This window comes from Pan troglodytes, chromosome 18, assembly GCF_028858775.2.
Source record: "Pan troglodytes isolate AG18354 chromosome 18, NHGRI_mPanTro3-v2.0_pri, whole genome shotgun sequence".
In the NCBI taxonomy this organism is placed as follows: domain Eukaryota; kingdom Metazoa; phylum Chordata; class Mammalia; order Primates; family Hominidae; genus Pan; species Pan troglodytes.
In genome coordinates, this window is record NC_072416.2 from 11,184,791 (window position 1) to 11,209,954 (window position 25,164).

Sequence of the window (25,164 nt, forward strand, 5' to 3'; positions counted from 1 at the left end):
TCTTTTTTTTTTTTTATTTTGGTGTGTTTTTGTTTGTTTGTTTGTTTGTTCGTTTTGGGTTTTTTGCTTCCATGTTTTAATCATGTACCAGGCATTTAGCTCAGGAAAAGGGGAGGACTCCCAGTTGAGGCACTGGGAATCACCACTGTTCATAGTCTAATTATCCACCCTTAGTCAGTAGTAAAAGGCAGAGCAGGTGTGAAGGACACTTGTTTGTTTCAAAATAAAGATAATATTTCCTTTGTCATGGCTGTAGGAATCACACATTTTTACTTTTATTAAAAATACAGGCCAGGTGCAGTGGCTCACACTTGTAATTCCATCACGTGTGAGCCAAAGTGGGAGGATCATTTGAGCCCAGGAGTTGGAGACCAGCCTGGGCAACAAGATGAAACCCTATGTCTACAAAAAATTTAAGAATTAGCTGGACTTGGTGGTGCATACCTGTAGTCCCAGCTTCTTGGGATGCTGAGGCTGGAAGATCGCATGAGCTCAGAAGTTGAAGCTGCAGAGAGCTGTGATTGCATCACTGCAGTCCATCCTGGGCAGCAGAGTGAGATCCTGTCTCAAAAAACAAAAACAGGCCAGGCATGGTGGCTCACACCTGTAATCCCAGCACTTTGGGGGGCCAAGGCCGGCAGATGACCTGAGATCAGGAAGTCAAGACCAGCCTGGCCAACATCATGAAACCCCGTCTCTACTAAAAATACAAAAATTAGCCATGCGTGATGGCACATGCCTGTAGTCTCAGCTACTTGGGAAGCTGAGGCAGGAGAATGGCTTGAACCCGGGAGGCAGAGGTTGCAGTGAGCCAAGACCTCACTATTACACCCCAGCCTGGGTGACAGAGCGAGACTCCATCTCAAAAAAAGACAAACAAACAAAAAAACAAATATATATTTATATATGATAATAAATCTGCCACCAGTATATAACTGATGCTAATATTTTAATAAACATTCTTCCCAATTCATATAGCTATTCACATATACATATAGATTCTATTTTTCATAACCATGATAATATCATATGATATCATATGGTGTGAAACTACAATCTGGTTTTATCCCCCATTCTGTTTTATACCAGGAACTTCTTTCCGTGTCAGCAAAGCCCTGCAGAAGTTTTCCATTCTATTGATTTACTGTTAATAATTCACCATTGACATCCATGGAGCTATCAAAAAGCAGCTGTAAAAAAGAACAAGAAAGCTTATTGTGTACTGGTATGAACCACCTCCAAGATATGTATAAGCATAGAAGGCAAGGTTAGAACGCTGTTTACTTTGCTCCTATTTGTGTAAAACAAGAGAGAAGAGAAAAAGGAAAGGTGTCATGGCAGGGGTGGGTGGGGGGCAATATTTAAACATTTTTGCCCTGAGACTGGGCGCGGTGACTTACACCTGTAATCCTGGCACTTTATTCACCACCACAAGCAAGACAGATGTTGTTCATATAGATCACATGTCCCATAGCAATATCCAGATTGTAACAGAAAACCTAAACTAAAAAAGAAAAAAAAATGGAAGTAACTTAAAAAAATTACAACTCACAAATATGCTATTTTTTTTATTATTTTATTTTTTTACACAGAGTCTCGCTCTGCCACCCAGGCTGGAATGCAGTGAAACAATCTCTCCTCACTGCAACCTCCACCTCCCAGATTCAAGCGATTCTCCTGCCTCAGCCTCTGGAGTAGCTGGGATTACAGGCACGTGCCACCATGCCTGGCTGATTTTTGTATTTTTAGTAGAGATGGGGTTTCACCATGTTGGCCAGGCTGGTCTTGAACTCTCGACCTCAGCCTAAGGTGATCCACCTGCCTCAGCCTCCCAAAGTGCTGGGATTACAGGCTTGAACTGCTGCGCCGGACCACAAATATGGTATTTAATAATAAGAATGTATTTATTCATTCAAACATCAGGTTATTGAGTGCATATTTATCAAATTGCTATAAATATATATATAGCACTTGGCTAGAGATCAAGGATACAGTGATGAACTACTTTTTCATAAAATAGTTTATAGGAGGAATAGAACAGTCTCCGATAGAGGTAGGAGCTCTGGAGTCCAGCCACCTGAGCAGGAATCCCAGCTGGTCACTCGGCTGCTGGGTATCATTATATCAACCTCAGTTAGCTCATCTGTGAAATAAGAGTGATGACGATTGCATTGAATTCATCAGATTGTCATAAGTCTTCAATGAAATAATGCAAGTAAAATATCTGGTATATAGCAAGCACTCCAAAAATCTCAGCTATTATTACTGTTATAATAGTACCCATTTTATCCAAGGTTGGATAGTCAATGAAAGATACAGAAAAAGACAGGGAGACTTGGGAGTTGATAAGAACAGGTGAAGTAGAACAGGTGAAGTAGAATTCAATTCACTAACTGAACCAATTTTTATTGACCACTCACTATAGCTCAGCATTCCACTAGGTACTGGGAACCAGTGGTAAGCAAAGACAGACATAGTTCCTATCTTCTTGGAGCTTACAGACTGGTGGGAGAGATGGACATAAACCAAAGAATCACACGAATAACTGCTAAATTTTGACAATGACAATTGTTACAGAGGACAGATGTAGGATGTTTCAAGACCTGACAACAGGAGGACTTGATCTAATGAGAGATATCAGGGCAGGCTTCCCTGGAGAGTAAAGTTTGAGCTGAGATGGAACTCAGGTTAAAAGACTAAGCAGCAGGTGCAAAGTCCCTGTGGCAAAGACATACGCATGGAACTGAAAGAAGTCCAGAGTTGCCAGAGAGAGGCTACAACGGGGAGTGTAGAGTGAGGTGAGGCTGAGAGCGAAGTCTGGACCAGCCCCATGCAGGGTCTAATGATAATAATGACCACAAATAGAGTGGCAGCAATCATATATTGAGCTCTTGCTATATGCCAGGCATATTATATCATATCATCTAAACTCATGACAATACCATGAAGTTGGTGCTATTATTTTCTGCGTTTTACTAATAGGGAAACAGGCTTGAGGTCATGTGGCTACCAAGGACGTGAACCACTTATGTCTAACTCAAGAGCCCTCACAGTCTTGGACTCAGAGCATCATACAATTTGTCATACAAATGAGGACAGTCCAGGGTTACATTATTAATAATACTAAGACCACAGACATAAACCAGGACCTCCCCAAGCACTACTGGATAATATCTCAGGATAAAAAAAAATGAAAGCACTTGGTAAACAGTGATATCTACTAAGAGATCAGAGACAATTCATCTGACCATAAGGTTCAGGAAGGGGAAAGATCTCAGTGTAACCAGGAGATCATTTTCTTGAACCAATGCCTCATTCTGCTACAACATGAAGCTTCATTCCAGTCCCACATCTTCAATATATTTGACATTTTGAAAAATAATTAATTGTGTCAGTTTTATTAATGTTTTAAAATACAAATTAAAAATGTGACAAATGAGTGAGAAACAGCAGTCTGTTTTAATGAAAATTTCATAATCTCCATCAATAAATCATAAACTAAAGAGAATCCAACATAAGCCACTATATTCCTTGCCTGTCTGTGTATGGGGTTACTTGGCAGAGGGTTCCACTTGGGAACTGGGAAGATTCTAGAATTCTGCAGGGCCCAAGAGTTCAGGCTGGTGAGGATCAAAGGGGTCTGGCTTAGAAAGACGTAGCACAGGCTCCAATTCCCCTGTTCTTTCCAAGAACAAAGGGCTTAGAGAGATGTAGCACAGTGGCCCCATATGAACTTTACCTCTAAGGGATCCACCACCCTGCGAGGCAGCTTTCACCAGGACAGCATGGTGATCAAGAAAAAGCACCCCAACATTAGGTTGAAATGCAGCAGAAGCATACCATTGTGCTGGCTGGAGAAGTCATCCCCCATCACCCTCCCTGGTTGAGATGTTGAGGATGATTCAGGGCAGGGGGTCCCTTGACCAAGGAGGATGTGAAACCAGGTACCCCTCTACTTCCTCTGCCAAGATTTCTCCTGCTTCAGACTCTGTTCCACCTGTAGGGCTCATTCCCAAACTTTGTGTCTAGAACCTCTACTGAAATGTTCTTTTCCCTGTTTTAACATCTTACAAGAGATGTTTTATCCTACCTCTGGGTAGCAGTAAACCAATTCCATCTATTTCACATTTTTAAAGAAACCCAAATAAGAAGATGCGAGGGTCTCCCTTGGTCATCCCAGGTCATTTTAAATTCCCAAGTCTGCTCCTCCAGCACCATCTTGGAAAACTTTCATATCTGATTTCAGGTTTGCAAAGGATTGGGCCTGATTGAGCTAGACCTGCTTTTCAAAAATTCTAAATATGTAAGAACGATTTGGCAGGGAGTGGTTGGAAATGCAAATTCCTTGGCTTTATAACGTTCTAAATATTGATTCTGTGGGTTTGAGGTGGGGGAGGCCAGCAACGGGGGTAGGAGTGTCCTTTGTAAATAAGAAACCGAGGTGCACTATTCAGAAGCACTACACTAAATGAGCCTTGGAAGGAACAGGTGAATTGGAGCCTGGGGTTAGTGGGTTATCTGAGGGAACTGGGATATTTCCAACCAGAATCTCCTCAGTCTCAACTCCCCAATCCTCCCAGCTCTTCCCCACATCCTCCCTCTGCACCAGAGTTTAGCAAACGTAGTCTTCTTAGGCCAGATTGAAATGCCAGAATGTATGGAGATTAATCACAGAATAATACAAACTGCCGCTTATCATCTCCCATATATTTGACATAATTACCCTACAAGCAACATGAAAATGTTATACTGTAATAACTCCTGGCTAGGAGAAAAGGCAGTGTTGCTGATAACACGAAAATAGACAAGAATACAGAACACAGGCCTTCGAAAACTTTTAATTAATTTTTCCCCCTTTCAGCATAATTGATGTCAGTTCAGGCTTCGGTGTTTCTGAAGTGTTTGGCCTCGTAGCAAAGAAACTTAGGATCAGGCAGATTGACTACAGAGCAAAGCTGGGCCCCAATGGGGGACTAAGGAGAGACGGCATGAGGAGCATTTGTTCATTTTTAAACACATAATTTAGACTATGTCACTTTTCTATTTAAATTATTTTATAGTTCCCCCTTGCCCTGCCCTGCAGAACCCAAAGACCAAGGTTCTTTGGTGTCACTGGGGATAATTCATGGTGTGGCACTTGCTTGTTACCTTGTCAATTTCACCTGCTTCCCCTACCCACCAAGTGCCCTAGTGTGACTGAGTCACTTGCATCATGCAATGGTGCACCTTGCACCATGCTTCATTCCTCCAAAACTTTGCACTTGATGTTCTATCTACTAGGACACCCCTCCCACCGAAACTTCATCTGGCCAACCCAACTCATTCTTTAAAACTCAGCTCAGATGTCATCTCCTCCCCAGAGCCTTCCTTTCTCAATGACAGCCAAGGTTTCTGCCTTGGGCTCCTAGAGCCACCTGACCTTTCTTCTAACACGGACTGTATCACCCTATATTACATGAACCCACCTGTCTCTCTCCTCCTGTAGAATGTGAATGTATCATTCATTTCTATAGCCCAAATTCCACACAATGTCTAGGATAGAAAATGTGCTGAAAGAATATTTGAAGAATGAACAAATAAATATTCTCTATAGCTACTAGAGTAACCTAACGCTTTGTCAAAGTCCATAACATAGGAACCTACACAGTAAATTCCTTGTGTAAAAAACCATGCATCTCTCTTCATAAACCACTGTGATTCATTGGTCAAACTGGCTTATGTAATCCAATATTTTCCTTTTTGCCTAGACTGCCAGGAAGCTCAACGCTAAATGCCATGATAAATAATAACAACAGCATTAGCCTAGGTTTTGTTTTTGTTGATTGATTTTCTTTTTCCTTCACTGTGATTTTGTTGCTGTTTTCGTTTTCTGTTTCCCATTTACTGACTCATCAGTAGCAAGCAACTTTATATAGGCAAGCTGCAAAGACCAAGTAAAGGATATATGCAAGCCCTCTCATGTTTGCTTTATGTCTTGCTTAACAGATAAGCACAGCTTTTGGATAAATAACAAGTATAATTTGTCTAAGTGGTAAACGAATACTCAACAAATATTTGTTGAGCATTAACTGAGCCAGGCATCAAGCTGGGTCCTGTGCATATAGAGAAGAAAACACACGGTCTCCTCATTCAAGGAGTGCCTTGTTTACTGGGAAGTAAAGGGGGTGATATTTGAGCAGGGTCTTAATGGATATGTAGGGGTTCACCAGTAGAAGAAACAAAACCTGCTGAATTTTAAGAACGTCAAGTGACTTGATATTGCTACAGGATACATATGAATGAGCAGTCGGTAGACGACCAACCTGTTGAAATGAGGAAGGATAGCTCATAAGACTCTTAGGAACAGACGTTGCTGATAAGTTTAGACTTTACTCTACAGGCCACTGGTCTATAACTGTTTTACATAGGGGTACCCCTTTTCAGTGTTCAGAGATTTCATGGCAGTAGTCTCAGTGCAAATTGACTGAGAAAACACATGACAGCAAAAGTCATAGTAAGTTCAGTGATGCGTTTAAATTAATTTGTATTTTGTTCAACCCAATCAAATTTACAGACATTTGAAAAATAGCTGCACCCAGCAAAACATACACTGCTCCCCTCAGAGATATAAATAAAATATGAATGTGTCTATTCCAAGTGGTTACTCTTCTCCACAACATCTTTCTCTCTCTCTCTCTCCCTCCCCCCACCCCCAACCCCCAACCCGTAATATCTTATCTTGTGAGGCTTGGCAATAAAATGCAGTTTCCACAGTGCATGTTTCCAGTGTGGTTATAACTTGTGGACCTGTTTTATCAGATGCTCCTGTCTTTTTTTTAACCAGGCCTATATTGCACCCTTTCTCTTTTCTTTCTACTTGTTCTCTTCTTTCTCTTATGTTCTTGATCACTAGTCTATTGTTGGCCAGGCTCAGTGGCTCACACCTGTAATCCCAACACTTTGGGAGGCCAAGGTAGGATGATCACTTGCATCCAGGAGTCCAAGACCAACCTGGGCAACATAGCAAGAGCCCTTATCTACAAAAAATAAAAAATAACCAGGCATAGTGGCACATGCCTGCAGTCCCAGCTACTCGGGAGGCTGAGGCAGGAGGTTTGCTTGAGCCCAGGAGGTTGAGGTTGCAGTGAGCTGTAATCATACCACTGCACTCACCCTGTGCAACAGTTATACTCTGTCTCAGAAAATAATCAACATCATCATCATCATCATCACCATCATCATCACCTATTGCTATCAAGTTACATTGTGATGTGTTAATCTAATTTTGTGGTCCTTAAATATTCACGTGTATCAGAACCACCCAGAGGGCTACTCAAATACAGATTGCTGGGCGTCATTCCCAGGGTTTCTAATTCAGTAGATCATTAGTGGGGTCTGAGAATTTGCTTTTCTAACAAATTCCCAAATGAGGCTGATGCTGCTGATCCGGGGACCACACTTTGAGAATCAGTGAGCTATCTTATCTCCCTTCTCCAACTATATTACCATTTCATTTATGGTTTCATTGGTTTCTTACATATTTTACCCTTCTTAAAATTCTCAAACCTTTGATTTCATAAATAAATGCTCAGCCAGGCATGGTGGCTCATGCCTGTAATCCCAGCACTTTGGGAGGTTGAGGGAGAAGGATTGCTTGAGCCCAAGAGTTTGAAACCAGCCTGGGCAACATAGCAAGACCCTATCTCTACAGAAAATTTAAAAATTAGCTGAGTGTGGTGGTGTGTGCCTGTAGTCCCAGCTGCCTTGGAGGCTGAAGTGGGAGGATCACTTGAGCCCAGAAGATGGAAGCTATAGTGAGCTATGATCATGTCACTGCACTCCAGCCTGGGAACAGAGCAAGACCATGTCTCAAAACAAAAAAGAAATGTTCAAAATGAATAAAACAATTATATTAAGAGTATAAATGTTCATAAATACATACAATCCTGAAGAACACTTTTACATGCACCACAATGTTTCAGACTGATTGTGTATACATTATAGAATTTCTTAACTCATTTCAAACTGGTAAGTAAATCAACACATATAATTTGCATTCCTTCTAATTGTCCCCTGTCAGTAATTGTAAACATGTATAAATGAGGAGCCAAGACTTTCATGTGATCTCTTTAGGTTTACATGTTTACCTGAGAGACTGAATGTACCGACAGTGGCCAGACTCTATATAAAGAGGAACCCTGACCCAAAAATCTGCAGCGACCAGCCTGGACATTATCTACAGGAACCATCCCAGGGTGCCAGCCTGCTCTCTGTAAGTCAGACTTGTAGAAAGTCCGGCCACTATCTCTAGCAACTGGTTCAGGAAGCCAAGCAACAACCCCAGTAACAACCAGTCCCAAATGCCCAGGGTTCAAATAATAACTGACAGCTTCCCTAAAATTTTTATCCCTGCATCCAACTGGGTATAAACCCAAGAAAGCTAACCAGATACCCCTACCAGATCACAGCAGATGACCACTTGTAATTATCCCACCTTCAGGTTCCCCATGACAACAGCTCCAATCAGAGCACACCAAGTCTTCTTTTTCTTCTGCAATAAAGGTTTCGCTCTCCTCTATCTACCTTTGAGTGTCTGCCAAAACGCAAGTGATGCTGGCTGATTCCCTTGCTATGGCAAGCTCTGAATAAATAGCTTTTGCTTGTTCTTATTTGGTTGGGCTGCGTTTATTTCTAAAGCCAGCTGGGAGGACAGGGGAAAGCCACAGCCAACTGAGCCTTGGGTAAATGTATCTAAGCATTACATAAAATACCTGTATGTACAAGACCCATTAGAATGTTTATCCAGTCTGCATATAATAGTTGCTGCAGGTAAGTGTTCTCAGGCTCTTTTCCGGAATTCTGTTGAGGTATCGTGTGGTCTCATTGACAACAAATATGGCTGGGGGAATGGGGGAGTCGTCAAGGAATTTTTGAGCTGAAAGTTGTCATGATTTTTGCATTAAAGACACCATCCCAGCAGCTGTGTGGAGGATGAGGAGTAAGGAAGGGCAGAATGCATGAACCAGGATTTCTCCAAAGGGGTTAAGCAAGAACTCTAGACCAGATTCTGTCTCCATGGAGGCCCTTCCTTGTCCTGAAATGCATTCCCATTGCCCCTGAAGAGACGCGCTTTCTTTCTTTCTTTTTTTTTTTTTTTTTTTTTTTGAGACGGAGTCTCGCTCTGTCTCCCAGGCTGGAGTGCAGTGGTGCAATTTCAGCTCACTACAACCTCTGCCTCCTGGGTTCAAGCTATTCTCTTGCCTCAGACTCCTGAGTGGCTGGGATTACAGGCACCCACCACTACGCCCGGCTAATTTTTGTATTTTTAGTAGAGACAGGATTTCACCATCTTGGCCAGACTGGTCTTGAACTCCTGACCTTGTGATCCACCCGCCTCGGCCTCCCAAAGTGCTGGGATTACAGGCATGAGCCACCGCACCCAGCCAGCATGCTTTCTTTACTGAACACAAAGGTTGGCAAGGTTGTCTTCTCAGGCAGGAGGAGGTCCTTGCGTGGCCTCTGAGTGAAGTCTCGGGGAAGTGCGGACCACAGTCATGGTTATTTAATTACCATGAGAGACTCTCATCAGGATGCCAACAGGCAAGTTCACAGCTGAGAAACCCCTCTTAATTGCTGGGCTTGGGAGGCCCATCATTCCTTTGATGGGCCTGTGGCTTGCTCTTTTGACCTCCAACATCTGGATTTGCTGGGGCTGTGGAAATGATTCCCAGTCCAGGTGATGAAACGTCAGGAACAAGACTCTGGCCAAAACATTTGGCCAGACTTTGTTAATTTCATGAGAAAGGGGAAATGCAAGTTTCACGCTCCTGGAACGGCTGCAAGCAAGACCCTCTGAAAAGCCTGTTCTTCAAATAAGTTACTTAGACACCATGAGTTTGAATCTAAGCTCCAGCCCCTAGTAACGGTGGGACCCTGACTGAGCAAGGGGCTTAGTTAGCCTCTCCACCCCCGGATTTTCTCATTTGTGAAAAGGACATAATATGAGTTCCTGCCTCTCAGGGTTGCTGTGAAATGATGCATTTGAAGGGTTTGGCAGTGTGCCTGACCCATAGCAAACTCTGGCAATTATAACGCATGTTTCTTGAGTGCCGGGTGGCACCTCTACAGTTTCCTACAGTCAAGGTCAATGATTCTCAGATACTAGCCATGTACAGCATGGCTTTACAACCTTTTATTACTATTACCTCCCTGATGAGTCTTTTAAACTTTTTTTCCTAATCGTCACCCCACACACACCCTTGAAATAATAGCACAGGTGCACTGTGTATCTGTTTCTGTACTGTGACCTTTTGCAGGGCCACGAAACATTGTAGTATCCTAGACCTTTTTCACCCCCTAAGAGCAAATTATCTGAGCAGAGATGAAATCTTATATGCATTTTTTGTCGTTTTCTTGCCCATAGAGAAGTGGGCTAAAAATTGCCATGTATATATATATATATATATATATATATATAGAAAAAAAAATACACCCATATATGGAAAATACTTTGTTTTACTTTAACTGACAGAAATGACCATGTGAAATATTTCAACTTTACGTAGTCGGTGGAGGAGCTAGTGTTAAAAAGAAATAAAGCATCTTCCAATTTAATAAAGAGAGTAAGAGAGAGAGATCCAGTTGTTGCCTGGCTTAAGAATGCATGATCTCGCCGGGCGCAGTGGCTCATGCCTATAATCCCAGCACTTTGGGAGGCCAAGGTGGGTGGATCACCTGAGGTCAGGAGTTCGAGACCAGCCTGGCCAACATGGCAAAACCCCGTCTCTACTAAAAATACAAAAATTAGCCCGAAGTGGTGGTGGGCACCTGTAGTCCCAGCTACTCGGGAGGCTGAGGCAGGAGAATGGCTTGAACCCAGGGGGCAGAGGTTGCAGTGAGCCACGATTGAGCCACTTCACTGGAGCCTGGGCAACAAGAGCAAAACTCCGTCTCAAAAAAAAAAAAAAAAAAAAGAATGCATGATCTCAAAGTGAGATCTGTGTGAACTGAGAAAAATAAGAAAGTTCACATACATTCTGTTTAAAGTTTGACCTTTTATTCCAAGATATCATATTTTCCTTCGTGTGTGTGTGTATGTGTGTGAAAGATAGTTGTAATAGGAAATGGTAGTGATTATCTTTTTGTATGCCGGGTTCTGTGTCTGTGTGCTCAGGTGGTGGCTGAATTGATAGACTTACTTGCCATGATGAAGAGTAAATAACAGAACTTCTACCTGTATTAGTCAGGGTTCTCTAGAGGGCTGAAGTAATAGGATAGATGTAGATATATATAAAAGGGAATTTATTCAGGAGAATTGGCTCACATGATCACAAGGTGAAGTCCCACCACAGTCCATCTGCAAGCTGAGGGGTAAGGAAGCCAGTAGTGGCTCAGTCCAAGTCCCAAAACCTCAAAACCAGGGAAGCCAACGTGCAGCCTTCAGTCTGTAGCCAAAGGCCCAAGAGCCCCTGGCAAACCACTGGTGTAAGCCCCAGAGTCCAAAAGCCAAAGAACTTGGAATCTGATGTTCCAGGGCAGGAAGCATCCATCATGGGAGAAAGATAAAGGCCAGAAGACTCAGCAAGTCAGCTTCTTCCACCATCTTCTGCCTGCTTTTTCTAGCCATGCGGGCAGCCAATTGGATGGTGTTTACCCACGTTGTGGGTGGGTCTTCCTCTCCCAGTCCACTGACTCAAATGATAATCTCTTCTGGCAATAGCCAGAAATACCCAGATACATCCAGAAACAATACTTTGCATCCTTCAAGCCAATCAAGCTGACACTTAATATTAACCATTACAGTACCCTAGAATTTTGTTTGTGTTCTCTGGAATCTAAAATCTATTCCCTCCTGGCCGAGTGCAGTGGCTCACGCCTGCAATCCCAGGACTTTGGGAGGCCAAGGCGGGCGGATCATGAGGTCAGGAGTTTGAGAGCAGCCTGACCAACGTGGTGAAGCCCCATCTCTACTAAAAATACAAAATTAGCCTGGTGTGGTGGTGCATGCCTGTAATCCCAGCTACTCTGGAGGCTGAGGCAGAAGAATTGCTTGAACCTCGGAGGCAGAGGTTGCAGTGAGCCGAGATCGCACCATTGCTCTCCAGCCTGAGCAACGAGAGGGAAACTTCGTCTAAAAAAAAAAACAAGCAAACAAACAAACACTGGTCCCTCCTAACACTCCAGCTCTTGGGGCTCTGAAGGTTCACCTCCTGCCCACTCCAATATCCACACATGCTTGTGGCTGCTAGAGAGATTCATCCCCTTACTCACCCTGTGGTCCTCGCTGAACCCACAGGATAGAACGTCCACTGCTCTCCTCCTGAGAGAACCGCAGTAGAAGACTGAGCAAGACATTCCTGGGCACAGCTATTCTGCACCTCACCTTGTACTTGATTTGCAGAACTACAAAGATGAATGATACATAGTTCTAACCCTAAAGGAGTTCAAAGTCTAGCAAAGGTGACAGAGGTCACCCGCCATCCTGTTCGCTCACTCTTCCTTGTTCTACTGAGCTATGGGTCTCCCAGGAAACGTGCTGCGGTCTCTGGCACTGGAGGATTTTTTTCTCCAAAGAAAGGATCCCCTAGAATTCTGGTTTTTACCAGAACCAAGAACCAGGAACAAGACTCTGGCCAAAACATTTGGCCAGACTTTGTTAATTTCATGAGGCAGGGGAAATGCAAGTTTCACGCTCCTGGAATGGCTGCAAGCAAGACCCTCTGAAAAGCCTGTTCTTCACATAAGTTAGTCAGACACCATGTGTTTGAATCCAAGCTCCAGCCCCTAGTAACGGTGGGGCCCTGACTGAGAAAGTGGCTTAGCCTACACTGTGTAGCCTTCTCTACACTGTTATAGTTAAAAATAATATTTAAGGTAAAAAAACAAAGATGAAAATGTCAAGGCCAAATTAGGTGAGCATTGCATAAGAAGAGAATTCCACAAATAAACAGTTGGCCCCAAACTCAACTTCCTGTGGCCAAAGCAAAGAGAGAAAGTCCATCAGTGACAACATTCCCAGTATCCTCAGATTTAACCATACTAAAGTTTGACAAGAAACATTGACTTTCTGTCTGTGAGGCAGGACAAAAATTCATCTTTTCAAAATCTTTCTTAGAGTAGCGCAATTGATATTATGAGAGCATCTCAAACAATACTCTGAAATAAAATTTAACAGTGTGTTTCTAGGGGTGTTTTATTAAACTTCTCCATTCAAGCTCATGTACCAAATGTAAAACCCATGGTCATAATTGTGCAAAACTGAGAGCCACCCAAATGTCCTTCACTAGGTTATTGGATACACAAACTATACAACATCAGAACCATGGAATACTACTCAGCAATGAAAAGGAACAAATGCAACAAAGTGGATGGATCTCAAAGGTATTATGCTGAGTGAAGAAAAGCCAGTCTCCAAAGATTCTATATTGTGTGGTTCCATTTATATAACATTCTCAAAATTACAGAGCTCCAAAGCTAGAGGACAGAGGAGTGATTGCCAGGGGTGAAGCAAGGACTGTAAGGGGGACCAGGCACAGTGGCTCACACCTGTAATCCCAGCACTTTGGGAGGCTGAAGCAAGAGGATCACTTGAAGCCAGGAATTTGAGACCAGCCTGGGCAACACAGCAAGACCCTATCTCTGCAAAAAAAAAAAAAAATTTAATATTAGCCAGGCATGGTTGTGTGTGCCTATAGTCCCAGCTACCACGGGGGCTAAGGTGGGAGCATCACTTGAACCCAGGAGGTTGAGGCTGTAGTGAGCTATATTCACTCCACTGTTCTCCAGCCTGAACCACAGAGTGAGACTCTATTTCTTTAAAAGAAAAAAAAAATACTACAAAGGGTAGCTACATAGAGCTCCTTTGAGGTGATTGAAAAGGTCTGCTTCATGATTGTGCTGTGCAAAAATCTACACATAGCAGAAATTTGCACAAAACTGTACACACACACACACACACACACAAAGATAAGATCTGTAGTTTAACTAACAGTATTGCAATGTGGATTTTCTAGCTTTGATATTGCACTGCAGTTATGTAGGATGTCACCACTGGGGAAAGATAAGTGAAGGGTTCAAGGTACTCTATGTACTATTTTTGCCACTTCCTGCGAGCCTATAATTATTTCAAAATAAATAGGAAAAAAAAAAAAAGACAATGACTGTGCTCTAAGGTCCTACCTGCTCCTGAATTCTCTAACTCAGGGACCCTGGCCTTCCGCCCTGAAGGTGAAACCTTGCTGTTTCTGCACAAACCCCTCCCCTCCCCTCCCAGCAGCCCTTGATCCTTGGGCTTAACAGCTCCCAGGGCCCACCGAGCTGTGATTCTGAAGTTGTCTTTGATCACTCACTTTAGGTCTCTTACCACTTAAGCTGCCTGTATTTAAACTTTCCCCGAGTGATCTCCATCCTTTTATCCAGGTCCTTTGATGGCTTGGCTCTGGTCACTTGCTAATCCAGCCGAGGTTCTTGCTTCCTGCCAGGTTTTTCTTCCGACTTCTCATCCTCCCCTTTGTTGCTCACCCTTTGCTTGGGGAAGAGGCCAGGATGGAGATGACAGGAGAGCACAGGAGTGCCGATCACAGCCGTTTCATTCCTCTGGTCTGAGAAACACTCAGCTGGCCCTGGGGCATCAGCTCAGTGCCCCTGCTTTCCAGACCAAGAATCAAGACCTGTGATTTAAGGGGCATTCTTTCATATCAGTTTGAAATTGAGGTTCTGGAAAATCTGGCCACAGGTGGTCCCTGTGGGTGTCTGTGGCCAGAAAAGTCTTTCAGGAGAACGAAAATAGCTGTAGAGTCCAAAGAATCAGGAGATGGAGATTCAAGGACTTGAATCTTTTTTTGGGGGGACTGAGTCTCACTCTGTTGCCCAGGCTGGAGTGCAGTGGCACTATCTAGGCTCACTGCAGTCTCAGCTTTTCTTTTTTTTTGAGACGGAGTCTCGCTGTGTCACCCAGGCTGTAGTGCAGTGGCACGATCTCGACTCACTGCAAGCTCCATCTCCTGGGTTCACGCCATTCTCCTGCCTCAGCCTCCCAAGTAGCTGGGACTGCCGGCATCTGCCATGACGTCTCCTATTTTGTATTTTTAGTAGAGATGGGGCTTCACTGTGTTAGCCAGGATGGTGTTGATCTCCTGACCTCATGGTCCGCCCACCTCGGCCTCCCAAAGTGCTGGGATTACAGGCGTGAGCCACTGCGCCTGGCCAATCTCAGCTTTTCAAGTTCATTATCTTCCCACCTCAGCCTCCCAAGTAGCTGGAATTACAGGCTCACACCACTATGGCTGCTAATTTTTTCCTTTTCTTTTTTTTTTTTTCTTTTGAGACAGGGTCTCTCTCAGTCACCCAGGCTAGAGTACAGTGGTGCAATCTCAGCTCACTGCAACATCTGGCTCCCAGGTTCAAGCGATTCTCATGCCTCAGCCTCCTGTATAGCTGGGATTACAGGCATGCGCCACCACACCCAGTTAATTTTTGTGTTTTTTGTAGAGACAGGGTTTCACCATGTTGCCCAGGCTGATCTTGAACTCCTGAGCTCAGGTGATCCACCCGACTTGGCCTCCCTAAGACTACTTCACTGTAACAGAACAATAAGAGATGCATTTGAAAGGGCTTCTGTTCTTTAATTTTCCCCTTTATTGACTGCCTGGGCCCTGCAAACAGATGAGGTCATGTGATTTCAGGGAAAAAAAGGGGTAGGGGCGGACAGCGTGGCTCAAGCCTGCAATTCCAGCCCTTTGGGAGGCCGAGGCAGGAGCATCGCTTGAGACCAGGAGTTCGAGACTGCAGTGATCTATGATTGCACCAAACTCTGTCTCTAATAATAATAATAATAATAATAATGAGGCACCATTGCTGACCAGAGAGAGAGAGTCTCCTTCTTGACCTCTCATAGCCCCTTCATAGCACTTACCTCCGTTTGGAATCATACATGTGACACTTGATTGATCCTCCGCCCCCAGCCATGCTTTCTGTGGGGTTGGCTCTGCTTCTCTTTCGCTCCCCACGGACAGTGTCTGCTGATGCATACTAAGTCTTCCACAATATTTGCTGAATGTAAGAATGATGGAGTTAATTAAGCCCAAGGAGTGAGGCCAGGTTTAAAAAGCCTGGAAAAGAGTCAAATAAGAATCCTAAAAGCAGCTGACACTGGCTTAGCACTCACAGATGAGAAGTCCTGTTCTACATACTTTGCCTGCTGTAACTTATGCAATGGCCACAACAACCCTGAGGGTAGCCACCGATGTTAGTGCTGTCTTAAGGATGAAGAAGTTGAGGGACGAAGAGCTTAAGCGGTTTGTCCTTCGTACCACAGCTGGGTGTTCGAATGCCTATAGAGCCTGTGCCTTGAGCCCCTATGCTCTGCAGACCCCCAGAAGTAAACGTGGAAATATGGTCTCATAGATGGCTGGAAGTCAGAAGGTGAGGCAGCCTTCAGTACCAGGGCCTGCCCACTCATGGGGTTTCCCTCCCCTCTCCTCCCAGGTCTCTCCTTCACAGTAACATTTGTGGTTTTCTCTGGTTTTGCCCATGTGAGTTGGTGTTTATCATGCACATTTCCTGAGCTCTTCTCTCTTCACATGTGATGCTGACTTTCTGAGCACCTCATACATCCCAAAGGTATGCACTACTGATGCAGGGTAGGTTCTTGGCTTAGCCCAGGAAGGAATTCAAGAGCAAGCCTGTGTTAGAAGAAAACAGCTGTATTGAGGAGGTGGCAGGGTTGCAGCTCCGTGACTGCTCCTGCAAGAGCAGGGCTACCGCACAGGCAATGTGCTAAGAGTTGCAGCTCAGGGCAGTTTTGCAGTCGTCTTTATACCCACTTTTAATGATATACTAATTAAGGAGCAGCCTTTCAGAATCAGCTAGAAAATGAGCAGTAACTTCCGGGTGGTGGGGAGGTGTTGCCATGGCAAGGCAAGGGGCAGTAACTTCCAGGTGTTGTCACGGCAATGGTAAACTGTCATGGCACTGGTAGATGCGTCTTTTGGTTCCTCCTCCCAGCTTCCACCAGTCTTCAATTTGGTCCGGGGTCCAGTTGCATCTGCTGCCTATCTCGCTATTGTTTTCACGTTGATGACTCCCCATGCATCTGACCAGGTAATTCTCAACCAGGACAATCGTGTCTTCCAGGGGACACCTGGCAATATCTGGAGATGTTTTTGGTTGTCATAATTGCAAAGGGGGGATGCAGTTGGCATCTACTGGGTGGAATCCAGGGATTCTGCCAAACAGCCTACAATACAGAAGGAAGCTCCCAAGAACAAAGAATATCTGGCCTCAAATGTCACTAGTACCAAGGTTGGGAAAGCCTGGTTGACCTAACCGTAAGAAGTATCTCCAACTGCCTCTTGGACGTGTCCCTCTTGGATGTCCCCACAGTGTCTGAAGCGCTGTCTTCCAGCATGAATTTACTATCTACTCCCCTCCTTCAACACCACCTGTTGGCATGCCTCCTGGCATTTTCCAGCTCTGTGAATCATAATACCATCCATACTCATATTTCATCTGAGAACCCGGTCTCTTCTTCCTGCATCCATCACTCACCCAGTCCATCAATTCTACCTTGTAAATGCCAAGTCTGAATTCTTCTCTCCTTCCCACCAGCTCTGCCCACATTCTCTCATCTACACAAGTATCAGCCCCTCTGCCGGCCTTTGTCCCTGCAGTTATACCAGCCCCCGCTGCTCCAGCCCATCACTCAAGCTATAGACAGAGATCCTTCTAGGGCACAAAAGTATCGCCTCCTCCATAAAACTCCCCACTGGGTTTCCTTTTGGGTTGAAAAGGGGTGAAAACATTCATCCTTTTCATCCTTTGGGGATGAAAATGTTCTAGAACTAGATGGTGGCAATGGTTGCATGACATTGTGCATGTACTGAATGCCACTGAGTTGTGTGCACTTTATTTGTTGTTGTTGTTGTTGTTGTTGTTGTTGTTGTTGTTGTTGTTGTTTTGAGATGGAGTTTGGCTCTTGTTGCCCAGGCTGGAGTGCAGTGGCATGATCTTGGCTCACTGCAACCTCCGTCTCCCGAGATCAAGCAATTCTCCTGCCCCAGCCTCCTAAATAGCTGGGATTACAGGTGCCCGCCATCACACATGGCTAATTTTTTGTATTTTTAGTAGAGATGGGGTTTCACCATGTTGGCCAGGCTGGTCTCGAACTCCTGACCTCAGGTGATCCACCCGCCTCAGCCTCCCAAAGTGCCAGGATTATAGGCGTGAGCCACCGCGCCTGACCCGTGTGCACTTTAAAATGATTGAAATGTAAATTTTATGTCATGTGTATTTTATCACAATTTTTTAACACCCTTCACATTGATCTCAATGACCCTCCCTGTGGCCTTCCGTAATGTGGCCCCTGCTGACCGCTCCAGCCTCTGTTCTTGCTAAGGATGCAAATAAATAGTTGGATTTTGCTGGGGACCAGAGCTGGAGGTGTCTGAGATCCCATGGAAGAAATAATGAGTCGGTGAGGATTGAGGAAACAGGATACACTCAGAGAGGGTAGCAGATTGTACTTTCTAAACGTGGCTCTAGCAGCTCTCCAATCCCCCACGCCCTTTTTAGAATATGACCTTGATACTTCTCCCAGGGAGGTTGAGGTCTATGTTCCCTCCTTGTGAATCAGAACAGGCTGGAACTGTGGCAGAAGGGATGCTATATGACTTCTGAGACTAGGTCACAAAAGGTAACACAACTTCCACCTTGCCCATGGGAGCACTAGCCCTGGGCCCAGGAACTGCCATATAAGCCTCCCAACAGCCCTGATACTACCACATTGTCAGGAAGCCCAGTCTAGCCCATGGGGAGAGCCATATGGAAAGGCCCCGAGATGATGTAAAGAGAGAAGTGCTCAGCCTGCCCCTAGCTGCTCCACTGCCTGCTGTTCCAGCTCCAGCTACTGCATGAGAGAGGCCAAACCACAATCGCCCAGCTGAGTCCTTATGCAATTCCCAACTCTCAGAGACCACAAGCAATATACAAGGGTCTCTAGTTTTAGCCACTACATCTTGGGTAATTTGTTAGGCAGCTACGAAGAAATGTATGTGGCCCTTAAGAACACAGGTGCTGTCAGCAGCCTTGGTCCCTTTTCCAGAACCAACTTACCCAGGGCATGAACTCAGGTAATTATTTCCTGCCTCTGAGCCTCAATTTCCTCATTTTGGGAAAGATAATAACAGCACCTACTTCACAGACATCGTGGGAAGACTGAAGAAGATAAAGCGCCATCATCATCTGGTAACGTGAGCTGTTATTAACACTTTGATCTTTAAAATAATCTTGTGATATAGTGACTTTAGTAACTTCTTAGAGCTGCCCTAACAAACCACCACAAATTAGGTGGCTTAAAACAACTGAAATGTATTCTCTCACAATTCTGAAGGTCCAAATTTCAAAATCAGTCCAGGCAGGCGCACTGGCTCACACCTGTAATCCCAGCACTTTGGGAGGCTGAGGCAGGCGGATCACCTGAGGTCAGGAGCTCGACACCAGCTTGACCAACATGGTGAAACCCCATCTCTACTAAAAATACAGAAATTAGCTGGGTGTGTGGTGCACGCCTGTAATCCCAGCTACTAGGGAGGCTGAGGCAGGAGAATCACTTGAACCTGAGAAGCAGATGTTGCAGTGAGCACACGCCACTTCACTCCAGCCTAGGCAACAGAATGAGAGTCTGTCTCAAAAAGAAAAAGAAAAAAAAGAAAGTTCAAAATCAAGGTGTCAGGTGGGCCATGCACCCTCTGAGGACTCCAGTGGAGGATCCTTCTTTGCCTATTCCAGCTCCTGGTGGCTCCAGGTGCATCTTGGCTTGTGGCAGCATCACTCCAACCCCTGCCTCTGTCTTCATGTGGCCTTCTCTCTGTGTATCTCTCCATCCTCACATGGTCTTCTTAGAAAGACACCAGTCATTGGTTTTAGGGCCCACCCTAATCCAATATAACTTCATCTTAACTATAGTAATTACACCGGTAAAGACCCCTTTTCCTAACTAAGTTCACATTTATAGGTAATGAAGTTACAATTTCAACATGATCTTTTTGGGGCACATGCTTGAACCTCCAACAGTCCCCTATTTAGGCAGGCAACTACAACACCCACCCTGAGCATTTCACCCCACCTCTCAGGGCCCCATTGACAGAAGGTGGAAGATCAGATGCCAGTATGATTGCACCCAGTTCTTTTTTTTTTCGAGATGGAGTTTACTCTGTCACCCAGGCTGGAGTGCAATGGCGTGATCTCGGCTCACTGCAACCCCTGCCTCCTGGGTTCAAGCAATTCTCCTGTCTCAGCCTCCCGAGTAGCTGGGACTGCAGGCACGTGCCACCATGCCCAGCTAATTTTTTTTTTTGTATTTTTAGTAGAGACGGGGTTTCACCATGTTACCCAGGATGGTCTCGATCTCCTGACCTTCTAATCCACCCGCCTCAGCCTCCCAAAGTGCTGGGATTAAAGGCGTGAGCCACTGCACCCGGCTTCTTTTTATTTGTCTTTTTGAGATGGAGTTCGCTCCGTCACCCAGGCTGGAGTGCAGTGGCATGATCTCGGCTCACTGCAGCCTCTTCCTCCCAGGTTCAAGTAATTGTCCTGCCTCGGCCTCCTGGGTAGCTGGGACTATACGCATGCGCCACTACGCCCGGATGATTTTTGTATTTTTAGTAGAGACGGGGTTTCACCGTGTTGGCCAGGCTGGTCTCCAACTCATAACCTCAAGTGATCCGCCCACCTCAGCCTCCCAAAACGCTGGGATTATAGGCGTGAGCCGCCGGACCCTGCCTTAATTCCACCCAGTTCTGAGACTAGCTGCTTCCATCGCACAGATCAGGACCAACGTCTCAGCTGTGGAGAAAAAACAATGGCTGCTTCTAGCATTACAGGTGAATCCTCGGCCCGCCATGGGCTCCCTGAGCTGCTACTTCCAAGCAAGGACCCAGCAATCCAGTGGGTGCAGGAGGGAGCAAACTCCACCAAGGAACAAAGGTGGAAGGGGATAGGGGAGTCGGCTTTTTCAATGCATGAATATTTTATCAGTCATCAAAGCATTGTTTCTCTTGTGGGCTCTGAGTACTCTGTTAAAAGAAGCATTTCATTGAGGAAATAGAAATGAATGTGGGACAGACGTCGATGTTCTAACAGAATCCCCATGCCACCCTCACAAGGAGAAGGTGGCTGAGCCCTGCAGTTGCGATGCTGCCGACTTCGTGCTGCTGATGATGGAGGAGCTGTGTGTGCGTGAAGCCCAGGTTTCCATGACAGAAGCTGCAGCCCCAGGACAAGGACTGAGCTCCCCATGGGGCTCTTTAGACCCCAAAGGTGAGAAATCGGGAGCCTGGGGTGGCTGAATGGGAGGCAGAAGTGGGCGGCTTAGCTGGGCACTCAGAAGACCGGGCTTTGAGTCTCCGTTCTGCAAACTTCTGGCTAACGATGTTGTTGTGGTTGTTGTTGTTTGAGATAGGGTCTCACTCTGTTACCCAGGCTGGAGTGCAGTGGTGCCATCACAGCTCATTGCAGCCTCGACCTCCTAGGCTCAATTCCCCCACCTCAGCCTCCTGAGTAGCTGGGACTACAGGTGCACACCACCATACCCGGCTATTTTTTATTGTTTTTTTTTTTTTTGTAGAGATGGGGTCTTGCTATGTTGCTTAGGCTGGGCTCAAACTCCTGGGCTCAAGCGATCCTCCTGTCTTGGCCTTCCAAATTGTTGGGATTACAGGTGTAAGGCACTGTGCCCGGCCTGCCCAGTGATATTGGATGCATCCTTGACCTTCCTGAGTTTCTGTTGGCTTGTCCATCAGTGGGAGCGAGGGTGGGCATCCTCTCCTTGGACAGTGGCAAGGGTCAGATGAGCCTTGGAACTTGCCCTGGAAACTCTAAAGTGCTTGGCCATGTTAACAAAAGTTTGCATGCCAGCGTGGCCCATCCTCAGCGACTAGGGGCTGGGCACAGAGGAGGCACTTCCTGCTGGCTCCAAAAGGCGGGTTGTTTATTCTCAAGGAAGAAAGGGAGGGAGGTAGCCCGGGATGTCAAAGGGAGATTCTGAGGCTGGAGTTCGAGTCTCACCCTGGTTTCTTTCACTATCAGCCTCTACCAGAGCAACTCTTCTCCTTCTTTGGGCCTCAGGCTCCTGTCTGTCATTCAGGGCATGAGAACATGCTTGGCAAGTTTCCAGGGGGCCCTCACTATGTCTAGGATCCCCCATCAGCCCCAACGTTCACCTCCAGGAGAAGGCACCAAAGTCAGCATTGGGGACTGAGGCTGGGTGTATTAGTCTGTTCTCACACTGTTGGTAAAGACATACCTGAGACTGGGTAAATTATAAAGAAAAAGAGATTTAATGGACTCACAGTTCCACGTGGCTGGGGAGGCCTCACAATCATGGCAGAAGGCAAAAGACACGTCTTATATCACAGCAGGTGAGACAGGGAATGAGAACCAAGCAAAAGAGGGAAACCTCTTAAAAACCATCAGGTTTCTTAAGAGTTATTCGCTACCATGAGAACAGTATGGGGGAAACTGCTCCCATGATTCGATTATCTCGCACAGGGTCCCTCCTGGAATTCTGGGAACTGCAACTCAAGATGAGATTTGGGTGGGGACACAGCCAAACCATAACACTGGGTTTTCAATCTACTCCTGTCTGTCCAGCCCTAGGGAGATTCCCCTTCCCTTGCCTACAGCACAGTCTTGGGCAACACTTATTGAGCTAGTTAATCAAGGCAAAATTAGACGGAAGAGTTGCTGGTCTCTCAAAAGACTGGACAGGACATTATTTTCATTGTACAACACACTCTTCCCTGCCACCTTCTCCCCATCTGCTTTAGAGAACTTCTTACCAGGAAGCATACCCTGCATTCCACCAGCCATGTTTACTGTCTGTCATACCCGTGCACTCATACACAGATGTGCACAGACCCCAGAATGTCAGCTTCAAAAGGCAGGTTTTGAGTCACTTTTGTTCACTGCTAAATCCTTGGTGTTTCAAACAGCACCTGGCACATCAGGCATCAGATAAGTCACTGTTGAATGAATGAGTCGATAAGCATATGAATGAGTAAGTGAATGAATGAATAACTATATGAACAAGTGAGTGAGTAGGTGAATGAACGAGTGAATAAATGAATGAGTGAGTGAGTGAATAAATGAATTAGTGAATGAATGAGGGAGGAAGGCAATGAGTGGGGGAATGAATGAATGAGTGAGTGAGGTAATGAGTGAATCAGTGAATAGTGAATGAGTGAGTGAAGGAGAGAGTGAATGAGTGAGTGAATGAATGAGTGAGTGAGGGAATGAGTGAGTGAATGAGTAAATGAGTGAGTGAATGAGTAAGTGAATGAGTGAATGAGTGAGGGAGGGAGGGAATGAGCGAATGAGTGAGTGTGTGAATGAGTAAATGTGTGACTGAATGAGTGAATGAGTGAGTGAATGAGTGAGTGAATGAGTGAGTGAATGAGTGAGTGAATGAGTGAGTGAGTGAATGAATGAGTCAGTGAGTGAATGAATGAGTCAGTGAATGAGTGAGGGAATGAGTGAGTGAATAAATGAGTGAGGGAGGGAGGGAATGAGTGAGTGAATGAGTGAGTGAGGAATGAGTGAGTAAATGAGTGAGGGAGGGAGGGAATGAGTGAATGAGTGAGTGAATGAGTAAATGAGTGAGTGAATTAGTGAGTGAATGAATGAGTGAGTGAGGGAATGAGTGAGGGAATGACTAAATGAGTGAGTGAATGAGTAAGTGAATGAGTGAGTAAGTGAATGAGTGAGTGAGGGAGGGAGGGAATGAGTGAGTGAATGAGTGAGTGTGTGAATGATTAAATGAGTGACTGAATGAGTGAGTGAATGAGTGAGTAAATGAGTGAGTGAGTGAACGAGTGAGCTAATAAGTAAGTGAATGAGTGAGTGAATGAGTGAGTTAGTGAATAAGTGAGTGAGTGAATGAATGAGTCAGTGAGGGAATGAATGAGTCAGTGAATGAGTGAGGGAATGAGTGAGTGAGTAAATGAGTGAGGGAGGGAGGGAATGAGTGAGTGAGTGAATGAGTGAGTAAATGAGTGAGGGAGGGAGGGAATGAGTGAGTGAGTGAATGAGTAAATGAGTGAGTGAATGAGTAAGTGAATGAGTGAGGGAATGAGTGAATCAGTGAGGGAGGGAGGGAGGGAATATGTGAGTGAATGAGTATGTGAATGAGTAAATGAGTGACTGAATGAGTGAGTGAATGAGTGAGGAAATAAGTAAGTGAATGAGTGAGTGAGTGAATGAGTGAGTGAGTGAATGAATGAGTCAGTGAGGGAATGAATGAGTTAGTGAATGAGTGAGGGAATGAGTGAGTTAGTGAATGAGTGAGTGAGCGAAAGAGTCAGTGAGCAAATGAATGAGTCAGTGAGTGAATGAATGAGTCAGTGAATGAGTGAGGGAAGGAGTGAGTTAGTGAATGAGTGAGTGAATGAATGAGTCAGTGAGTGAATGAATGAGTCAGTGAGTGAATGAATGAGTCAGTGAATGAGTGAGGGAATGAGTAGTTAGCGAATGAGTGAGTGAATGAATGAGTCAGTGAGTGAATGAATGAGTCAGTGAGTGAATGAATGAGTCAGAGAATGAGTGAGGGAATGAGTGAGTGAGTGAATGAGTGAGTGAGTAAATGAGTGAGTGAGGGAGGGAGGGAATGAGTGAGTGAGGAAATGAGTGAGAGAGGGAGGGAGGGAATGAGTGAGTGAATGAGTGAGTAAATGAGTGAGTGAGGGAGGGAGGGAATGAGTGAACGAGTGAGTGAATGAGTAAATGAGTGAGTGAGTGAATTAGTGAGTAAATGAGTGAGTGAATGAGTAAATGAGTGAGTGAGTGAATTAGTGAGTAAATGAGTGAGTGAATGAGTGAGTGAGTGACGGAGGGAATGAGTGAGTGAATGAGTGAGTGAGTGAATGAATGAGTGAGGGAGGGAGTGAATGAGTGAGTGAGGGAGTGAATGAGTGAATGAGTGACTGAGTGAGGGAATGAGTGAGTGAGGGAATGGGTGAGTGAATGAGTGAGTGAGGGAATGGGTGAGTGAATGAGTGAGGGAGTGAATGAGTGAGTGAGTGAGGGAGTGAATGAGTGAGTGAATGAGTAAATGAGTGACTGAGTGAATACATGAGTGAGTGAATGAGTGAGGGAGTGAGTGAATGAGTAAATTAATGACTGAGTGAATAAGTG

General features: G+C 45.1%; 1 protein-coding gene across 1 annotated transcript in view; it reads right to left on the reverse strand.

Annotated features, from left to right (window-relative positions):
• Window positions 1–932: 932 nt before the first annotated feature.
• TMEM114 (transmembrane protein 114) overlaps window positions 933–25,164 on the reverse strand; it is a 49,626-nt gene continuing 25,394 nt past the window's right edge. The window contains exon 3 of the mRNA XM_016929374.3: window positions 933–1,190. Coding sequence (XP_016784863.3) covers window positions 1,180–1,190 — 11 coding nt within the window. The 3' untranslated portion in view covers window positions 933–1,179. The remainder of the gene's footprint in view (window positions 1,191–25,164) is intronic.